The sequence below is a fragment of the Palaemon carinicauda genome, chromosome 13 (genome assembly GCF_036898095.1).
Source record: "Palaemon carinicauda isolate YSFRI2023 chromosome 13, ASM3689809v2, whole genome shotgun sequence".
Taxonomy (NCBI): domain Eukaryota; kingdom Metazoa; phylum Arthropoda; class Malacostraca; order Decapoda; family Palaemonidae; genus Palaemon; species Palaemon carinicauda.
The window spans coordinates 119,528,623-119,539,470 of NC_090737.1; the positions used below are offsets into that span (position 1 = coordinate 119,528,623).

Here is a 10,848-nt window from a genome sequence, read left to right on the forward strand (position 1 = left end):
TACTCTCTTAGACACCAACACTTCCGTCTAAGGGAAGGGTCGGCCATTGAAAGGTGAACGAGAGTTCATACTCTCTTCGTCACCATAATTAATCAAATTAATTCCAAAAGCTAACTAAGCTAATATAGAAGTTTCCAGTAAAGCGACAGCCGAAATCAAAGAGAAATACTTCACCAAAGTCGTGAAAATACTCCAAGAACATAAGCGTATCCCAGAACGTCTTGTCAGAAGCACGACAGAGGAATAATTGAGGAGGTGTCAACAAGAAGTACTTGAGTACCTGGCCACAGGTGGCGCTGGTAAGAACACCCCCTTCTAGTATTGTGATAGCTGGCGTATCCCTCCATAGAATTCTGTCGGGCAACAGAGTTGACAGCTACATGATTATCGGGTAAGTTTAATATTGAAAAATAAAAGATATCTGCACTATTTCAGAAAATTTGTTATTTCAGAATAAAAACTAGCTTCGTCCAAACAAACCAAAACCCAGACTGTTTTCGAGGTCCTTGTAAGCCTATATAAAAACGTATCTATATCATAAGGACAAGTACAATTGTAGTAGGAAATGTCAGCAAAGTTTTATACTTGCTAACTCTAAGACTCACCTGACTTGCATACAAATATACATAACATTTTTCTTATAAACGAAGTATCAACATACACACACCCATTCATCACCTAACTATTCTAGTTCTCTGGCAAGATAAAAAGTAAACAAACATTTTGTAATATATATATTTATGTATATGATGTGTGTACTTTCAAACTGTTTTCTATTACTGTTGTTGCTGACGCAGGTACTGTTCACAGTGATGGCTGGATAGAGGGTGACCTAAGATAGTAGAGGACTGGGTAGACGAGGAAGAATCCTGAGAAGATGTTTCTACAGACTGACAGTCAGGAGTGGGAGAGGACGAAGGTTCTTGCGGGCTAGCTGAAGGCGACGCATTAGATGGTACTGCTCCTCCTGTATTACTGCTTGGTGGAACCTGCATCGATGAGTCCTGAGGATAGTCAATAATCTTCCGCCTGCTCTGCATAACGTGTTGCTGTTGCTTGTAGTAAACTTTAAATAGACCTTTAACTAAGAGGAATGAAGCACCACCCTAAAGTAAAAGAAAAAATTAAGACCATTAAGCAATATAGTATTCTTCATATTAAGAGAGGTATTTCTGGCTATGTTACATGTGAAAATATGTATGATGAAGATGAGCAGGATGTTCCTTACTTGTGTTACTTAACTGAATATTAATAGATTCATGTGGTTTGTTAATGCTATATGGATTGGAGTATGATTTAAGGTTAAACAACCCAGTGCTGGTGCACATTCAGCAATTGGCAACCAAGTGCAACTGTGGGAAAAAGACTGTAGTTATACTGTGAAGTAAAAGTCAAGAGGTTGGAGAGTAAGATAAAGGAAAGAAGTGTAGGAAGAGTTAGAAGTATCTAAATTCAGTGAATCTAGGGGCCGAAGGAATGCTGTAAAGACCGTTAAATATTGCCTAGGGTGTAAGGTGCAAGACATACAAGACACAATGACAGAACTATCCCCTTATGGGTCTGTTGTTAAATGTCTGGCCCCCACCCCGGATGACCTTTCTGCTTCCATTCTGTCACATTATTCACAATCAAGGTTCATCATCTTCAACCATAAATTTCCCACTAAGATCAGCAACAAAAGCAATGGAACATCTCTCTCTCTCTCTCTATCTCTTGTTGCACAGTCACTTGGTAATGGAAAGTTACCATCACTCCTTATCATAAAATAGATTGGGTCTTTCAATATCCTTTTTTCACTGCAGGGCTTAGAACTACACCTCTCCTCAACCAAAAGGTTTTCAATATCAGTAATTAATCAATCTCTTCTGAAGACATATGCCTACTCTTTAGCGAGGTTGAAATATTAAAAAATTTTATTGAAATTTTTTTTTGAATCATACTGAAAAAATGTGAGCCTTCTATTGTGAAGCACAAAATTGAAAAATGTCGCCAGGCAACTTACATGCGCTGAGTTTGCTAAATGATATTCCCACACTTTCTATATGAGTATACGTATTATTACGAGACGACAGCTTGACATGTGCATTTACTAAAGTCATAAACATAATATCATGGTGAAGGTGGTGAGCCTATCTCGTAAATAAATTACAGTAATACGTGGGCGACCCTTAACAGGTTAATGGTTTGGAGAGAATTCTGAATATCTACTTCAAAGGCCTTCAGAAATCCATACGCACTAATGAGAACTTGACCAATTGGTGCAAATACATGTCCTTACTGAATTATTGGCATTTTGCTTCTTCACCAACAACTCGGTTACATTCATACTCTCTTTATAAAGATGAAAATATACATACTGTAATTTTAAATACTGTATAGTGCTTCTCTTAGCAACACTTTCAAATTCAAAGGGAAATTTGTCATCCATGTTGACTCTTAAATGATCCCTGTTTTTCGTCCAACTTGAATTTATTGTACAGTACATTGACTTTATTGTAGGGTTACTATCCTTTTAAGGATCTAAGACATTACTATAATAACTACTCTCAGGAGCTTTTGGATTCAACCTTCATTCATTTTGCAGGCTTTGTCAGAAAATGTCAAGTTATAATGTATTAAATATTGTGTGGAAATTGTAGCATAGACATGGAACTGTTTTGATAAATCCTTGATAGCATTCACTGTATTAACAGAAAATGGAATTCTATATTTAATAAATAATTTAAGCTGCCTATTTTCAGGAGAGATGACTATTGCCACTGCAGAGAACTTTACTTCTTGCCACTGCAGAGAACTTTACTTCTTGCCACTGCAGAGAACTTTACTTCAACTTTCATTAGAGTGCAGAGCTTTTTTAGAATGTTCAATCTTAACCCCTCTTTTTTTTTTTTTTTTTTTTTTTTTTTTTTTTTTTTTTTTAATAAAACAAATATACATGATAAACTTTTCCCTATTTCCTATGCAGTAAATTAACCTTATAGTAAGAACACTGCATTACCAAAAATATTATTAACTTACTAAAAGAGTTCTGTTTAAGTTATCTTGTGCCGACGGGAAGAAAAGACGGCCAGCAATAGTTGCTATGGTAGGAAGGGATAATGCGCCGCATAAAACTCTAGTGGCATTTACTGGATCACTTATAACTGCTGTGGTACTGACCCCAGTTGCCTCTTCATACCTACAAAAGGGTAAAAGTTTTTTTGCTTTATATCCATTAATAAACATAACACTGCTAAAATATTGATTTTCTTCAATTAAAGAACTACAGATTTCCTTCATTAATTATTATACTTTTTAAAAATAAAACATCTTCAACTGGAGAAAAAATAGGAATGCAAAATAAATACGGTACAGAATAAGCTCTGAAAATAAATCACTGAATATTTTTTCAATGAAAGAAGCACACATACGACAATAGGAAGATTTGTTCTTGTGAGGTTTTAAATTAGAGAATTTACAAATACTTATGCATTTATGTAAAATTTGCCGAGAAGAATGAAAACTTCTTACTTTCTTACTGAATCAAAGTATAAAAATATATTGCAAACCATTTAAAATGAAGTCACCTTTTATACAAAGGGTAGACAGCACAAAATTTTTTTGGCAATACTGTACAGCACAACTACCTATACCTAACAATGTACCATGAAACAGAACATCTTTTTAAAACCATATGCATCCAATGTTGCTCAAAATTTTTTTAAATAAACCTTGTAAATTTCACATGTTACTTTAAGCAACAGAGACAACATCTAAAAAGAACTCTTTGAATCTCTTACCTGAAGGCTGGAAGTAAGTACTTTAAAAATGGAAGCCGTTGTACCGACGCTCGTATAAGTCTCAAAACTTTGTCTTCCCAACGAACCATCTTTCCAAGTATCAAGAAAATGGGAATAGTTGGCAAGCCCACCAATAATACTAGGGGATCTGCTTGTTCCATTAATGCCATACCCTCCTGGTAACCAACCACCTGGGGAAACAGGTTACCATTGTCAATCATTTTCTTCAACATATACTAGACAATAAATGGAATTTACACCAATGCTAACAATTATGTGCATCCAATACCTATTTGACATCGTAAAAAATATTTATACAAAAAAATTAAATCATCTTGCAAAGGAGCCCGTTATTTGTAAGCAACTCGATGGGTAGATTATTTCCATCAAAACATTAAATGTTCGACTTTGATTTAAAATACTGTAAACCCTAAACCTATTAAATTTGTGACACAGAAACATTTTTATTCCAAAATAAAACTTACAAAAGTATCATACAGTATAGCTGTTCATGTATGTTATCTGCAACAAGGTGGAGATGCACAAAATATACAGTTATTGTACTATAAAATGGGAAAACATGAAAATTATAATAAAATTCAGCCTCCTTTAAAATATTTCTTTTAAATTTAAAGACCACGCTAAATTTTTTAAAAAGTTCCAATAACTACAAAAATTACTATGCACCTTAAACACATGAGGTTAAATGATAAGGCTAATCAAGTTACTGGTCCAAGGGTTAAAATCCCCAGTTTGAATATAATCATTTCATAATTGGATAGAAGTTATGACTGTTTTAGCAAGTCATCTATAGATTTCATTACAAACCATTATGTAAATTTACAAAATTTTTTTTGTATTACTAGAAATTAGGTGATGGCAACTCTAAAAACAAGCAATTTGCAAATCATTTAGCGATATTCGAGATAGTGACAAATGCTTTTTTTTTCTGTGCAATTTTATTTTAGTCGTGTGTAACTTTTGGCAACTTCAATACACAATACAGTATTTCAGTTATATTTTTTTTTTCTCAATAAAACCCATTACATTTACACTATAATATTTTGCCAGCATGGCTTTAATGCTTTATCATTTATATTGAAAGAATCTTGATAGATATCTTTCTAGTGTCTTTGATAAAGTAAATGAGAGAGAGAGAGAGAGAGAGAGAGAGAGAGAGAGAGAGAGAGAGAGAGAGAGAGAGAGAGAGAGAGAGAGAGAGGCATACTGTATTACAGTAATATTTTATATTTTTCTCAAATACCGTACTGGTATGTTAGTAGATATAAAATACATCTACAGCAACGACTCAGTTTATGAGCAAATCAGTATGAGCATACAAATTCAAATTGGTTTTTGAGCATTGTATAGGTGTGCAGGCAAAAATTTCCCTTCATATGCGCACTTTTTGAGGACGAGTACTAACAAGACTAGCATGTAATGTACAGAAATTGGTCACACAGTAACTCTATGCCACCTATGTAATATTCACTGAATTTTTACTCAATTTTATTTCATATTAGCTGCCAATCCCCTTTGCTCGGAGCCTAAGGCTTCCACTCTCTGAGAAGCACTAATAGAAAAATCACCTCTTGTTTTTCAGTATAAATGTGACCACAAGTTCTTTGTAGAGTTGTGATTGCTATTGTTCATCATAAAGATATTTTGTACCGAGTTGTAAAGTTAACAGTACTGCATTGTGTCAGTGGCCCATAAGATGATTTAGAAAGATGGTAAAATGAAGGAAAGGATTACCAGGTAAGTGAGGTAAGTAATAAAAGAAATTATCATGAAGCATGAACTAGGTATGTGTGAGGACGACCTGCCAAAATAGTACATTCGTACATCATCGTCTGCAATTGCTAGTTATAATTCTGAACAATAAAGAAGATATCAAAGCATTTGACAAAGCAAAACCCATGGAGATATTGGGAAATCAACAGAAACATGTTCTTAGCATAGAGAGGTTTCTGCTTATCTAGATTGATGAGAAGTTAGCAGGTGATACGATTACAAAAAACACTTTTTGAAAAAGTACAGGTATTGGAGACGCATAAAATGCAGAATTAAGAGAATGCATAGCAGATTTCAATTGAGGAGGACGGACAGATTAACAAATCTCACGATTCAAGTAAAATTAGAGAAATGTTGATAACGTGGAAAATTTTGTAGAAACACATCACTCGGATAAGGCTTCGGCAGGCCGAGCAGCGAACACATTTATCGAAAATGCTCGTACTAATTTAATGCCTCGTTGGCGACTGAAAAAATGGTGTGTCAGTTACCATTTATGGTTAGAATGCACCTTCCTTTACTAATTGCATGTGTTCATAGATGGGAAGAAAATTGAAAATTTAAAACATTTTAGCATTTTATGGGTTAAGGTCAAATAAACCGATCTTCTGGAGAAGCAATAAGCACATTAGGTGAGCATAGAAAAAGGAAATTTTATCATTAAAATTCTTCTTTCATGCCATTTTAAAGTAAAAGAAGAAGCAGTCACCTCTTTAACGCTTCTTGTCTAAACTGAAAGTACAAGCGTAAAAATGATGACCAAGTGTCCAGAAAGCTTGAATTAAATGATTCTTTTTCTGATAGTGAACATGTTTAAGAGAGAAAAACTCTCAAAGTTGTCATGGAGGGAGATTTCACTCAAAACCCATCCCCTACTCATCTCTTTTGTCTCCCTGACACCAGCCACAACTCTCCTCAAAGGTAAAGTGATAGTTCATTTGTCAATATTTTTATTTTTCATGGTGAATGATTAATTTGTAATCATTTCTGACATTAGGGGTTACTGTACTCTTGAATAACCTCCATTACAAACCTTTAAAAATGCATATACTGTATATATTTATAGACATGTGGAATGCTTTGAGTGAATTTCCTCATGGGGGAAAACTGTTCTCGTTTTAAAAAGCATTCTAGTTTTGCAAGCTTGCTACAAGAAGGAACTAAACTCGTAAACCGAGGTACTACAGTAACCCAATACCTTACCTGCATGACAGTTATTGCTCCGTAAGTAACAGCTGTCCAGTAAATAGATCCTACAACTACACCAGCAGCAACAAAGGGACAAACTTTATAAATGAAAGCATCAACTCTGTCTAAAAACAGCATCAGCTGACCTGTAAAGAACATAAGAGTATTAGTATTTCAACAATGGAAAAGAATTCTAGGACTGCATACACAAGTCTAACATATAATGAAATATAAAATGTGAACATACAGACTGTACATAAAATTCTAGATGTGTAAGCTTTGGTTATATATTTTAACCCTTTGAGGATCAGATGTTCATGGAGTTATATAAAAAATTTAATCCGGTTTCTAATGCAAATTTCTGTTTCTATCTTTATTTCTTTGTTAGTTCATCTACAGAACATCAATGTAAGTAGAGTCATTTGTCACATGTCATTGTTTACCATAAAAAAAATTTGCAAGTCATAAGCCTCACAGTGACTGTCACAACAGGGATTACCAAAGGGTTAAATAATTAATCTAATTTCTTTTGAAATTAATTACTGTATATGTTTTACATTCCAAGACAAAATAGTAATTTTAATCAAACAAAAATTTAGCAATTTTAAAGTTTTAAAAGCCATTCATGAATGGCAGAGGCAAGGGACAGTGATATTTCCCTAGCAAGCAGGGCAATCCCTTGGAGACTGACCATCTAAATATGATCAGCACCGAAGGCCCACCTCCTCACCCAAACTAGGACCAAGGAGAGCCAGCTGATGGCTGCTGATGACTCAGCAGGTAGACCAATAGGCTTTCCCAAAACCCCCATCCTTAGCTCACAAGGATGGTGAGGTTCCAGCCACTAAAGGAACTTAACAAGTTTGAGTGGAACTCAAACCCCAGTCTGACAATCACCAGACAGGGATGTTACCAATAGGCCACCACAATCCTAGCACAAGTTTTTTTTTATACAAACCAATTATAATAAGTAAAATACAGCACATGGCTAAATTTTACTATTTTCCAAGTCGGAACTATTGACAAACAAGTCAAGGATGTTCGGGGTGAGAATTAGTGTAGGCACATCAACAAGAAAGAAGTTTGGTTGGTACTATTAGTGTGCCACAGCCCACCCTCCCCCGTTTTCCACCACAAATGAAGCAAAAGTAGAGCAGTTAGCATATAAAGCTGCATTTGTGGTGCAATACAAGGGGAGGGTGGGGTGTGGCACATATAAACTACAAAAACTTTAAATGAAACAAGAGGAAGACAAATAAGATAGAACAGCATGCCCAAGTGTACTCCCAAGCAAGAGAACTCTAGTCCAAGAAATTGGATGGCCACGGTACAGAAGCTATGGCGCTACCCTAGACCAGAGAACAATGGTTTGATTTTGGAGTGTCCTCTTAGAAGAGCTGCTTACCATTGCTAAAAGTCTCTTTTCTACACTTACAAAAAAGAAAGTAGCCACTGAACAATTACAGTGCAGTAGTTAATCCCTTGGGCAAAGAATTGTATGGTAATCTCAGTTTTGTCAGGTGTATGAGGACAGAGGAGAACTTGGAAAGAATAGGCCAGACTACTAGTTGTATACGTAGGCAAAGACAACATGAGCCGTAACCAGAGTGAGGGCTCCAATGTAGCACTGTCTGGCTAGTCAAAGGACCCAATAACTCTAGAGGTAGTATCTCAACGGATGACTGGTGCCCTAGCCAACCTACCACAACCACTACTACTTTCCATCATTGTTTGATGGAAAGACTCTTGCTGCTATGTATTGTCTATCAGCATACCCAGATACTAACACCTCTGCTGGGGTGTGAGGTTTGACTTCTCCAATTCATCATGATCCCCAGATCGTGATAAAAGGCAAGATGATCTCAATCTTGTAGCAACTACTTCTCTGAGGAATCCAAGATTAAAGTAACCACCAGTCTAAACACCTGAGTCAACATCTGGGGGGACAGTACGCAGTCCAAAACACAGTCTTCAACTGGTACACAGCTCCATTGGGGAATAAGCAGTGGTTCTTCAGACAGAACTGACAAATTTGTAGGTAGCAGGTTGGCCAAGACATCAGCCACCTGACGAGATACTACAGCTATTGAGTTATTGGGTCCTTTGACTGGCCATATAGTGCTACATTGGATTGCCCTCTGGTTACAGCTTAATTTTACTTTGCCTACACAAGCACTGAAAGGTCTGGTCTATTCTTAGACATTTTCCTCTTTCCTCATCCATCTGACAACACTAAGATAACCAAAAAATTTTTCTTCATTAAAGGAGTTGTCTACTGCACTGTAGTTGTTCAGTGACTACTTTAATCTTAGTAAGGGTTGACTCTCTAGCGATGGTAAGTAGTTCTAGGCGATGGACACTTCAAAATCAAACCGTTGTTCTCTAGTCTTGGGTAGTGCCATAGTCTCTACTATGGTCTTCAAATGTCTTGGTTTAGAGTTCTCTTGCTTAAGGGTACACTCAGGCAAACTATTCTGCTTCCCCATTTCCTTTCCTCACTGAACTATTTTCCCTGTTGAGGCCCTTATGCTTATAACATCCTACTTTTCTAACTAGGGTTGTAGCTTACCTAGTAATAATAATAATATTTTGGATGCAGACCTTCTTTAATACAATTTTTACTAAAAGTAACGCCTGCCTCAGCAGCATTAACCTTTTCACTGGGTCTACTACTGTGCAGTAATTTTTTCTCTACTGCATTCAGCCAGTAATTGCATGATAGTCATTCTTTATGAGAGGGACATAAACATAAAAAAAAAAATTCTTTACTATTTAAGCATAAATTAATCAGCTTATACATAATTTCTGAGTTAGATCCAAGGTCTAAAAGGTGTTCCAAGGTTGGCAATCAAAAGGTCAAATGTAGGGAAGTATTTAAGATCCTCAGCAACATGTTTTAAGCAGTAAAGCCAATTTGCTCATCTTGTTGTGGCCTGATTGGTAACCTCACTGCCTGGTGTTTGCCAGTCGGAAGTTCGAGTCCCGCTCAGTCTCGTTAGTGCCATTAGTGTCTGCAACCTTGCCATCCTCGTGAGCTACGGATGGGGGGTTTGGGGGAGCCTGTAGGTCTATCTGCTGAGTCACCACCAGCCATTGCTTGGCCCACCCTGGTCCTAGCTTGGGTGGAGAGGGGGCTTGGGCGCTGATCATATGATATACAGTCAGTCTCTAGGACATTCATTAAACGTTTAATGAATGGATGTAGTGTATATAAAATATATATATATATATATATATATATATATATATATATTATATATATATATATATATATATATATATATATATATATATATAAATATATATATATATATATATATATATATATACAGTAGGGTCCCGAATTATGCGAGAATTTGGTCGATTAATGACCTCGTGTAAATGGAAAATCGCGAATTTCGAAACACACAACTAACAGAAATAATTCCATTGTGGCCATGGCAACCAGCAATTTGCCTATTCAAATGTGTTTACTACCCATTTCCAATACTTTCTTTGTACTATACTGTATTTCTTTATAATATCAAATTGTTTTTGTAAATAAATAAAACATTTAATATACTTTAAAGTTCTAATAACTTGAAAAATGGTTAAAATTACAACCAGGATAGGTGTAAACACCATATATTTCCCGTTATAACACAACCCAAAATACAGACAAATTTTAATGTTTGTCATATCTATTGTATAATACAACTGGTGAATAGCAAAACCATCACTCTATAGACTAGCTTGTTGTATGATTGAAAATCCAGAATTATCAAAATAAAGGCGATTTTATATCATGCGTTTCCTAAACACGCTAAAAAGTACAATAGAAAACGACAACCAATGTTTTTTTTTACGTTTATCTCTGATCACAACGAAGAAACAGACGCATTTATACATCTGTGTTTTTTAATTGACAGCAATTTTACCAAGTATAGATTATATGTTGAATTTGTTATTACCAATGTTCTAATTATTTTTTATTAGAACTTTCAAATAAATGAAATGAATGCCATTTATGAAATGTTTTTCTTTATGATGCCGCCTGAAACGGAAACCTTCCATTTGTTTACGCTCCATCTTCGATCATAATAAACAA

At 35.5% G+C, this 10,848-nt stretch overlaps 1 protein-coding gene across 1 annotated transcript in view; it reads right to left on the reverse strand.

Moving 5' to 3' along the window:
* Window positions 1-424: 424 nt before the first annotated feature.
* LOC137652370 (E3 ubiquitin-protein ligase MARCHF5-like) overlaps window positions 425-10,848 on the reverse strand; it is a 52,463-nt gene continuing 42,039 nt past the window's right edge. Inside the window, exons 4-7 of the mRNA XM_068385739.1 lie at window positions 6,777-6,907; window positions 3,780-3,970; window positions 3,019-3,178; window positions 425-1,106 (exon numbers count right to left, since the gene is read on the reverse strand). Coding sequence (XP_068241840.1) covers window positions 777-1,106; window positions 3,019-3,178; window positions 3,780-3,970; window positions 6,777-6,907 — 812 coding nt within the window. The 3' untranslated portion in view covers window positions 425-776. The remainder of the gene's footprint in view (window positions 1,107-3,018; window positions 3,179-3,779; window positions 3,971-6,776; window positions 6,908-10,848) is intronic.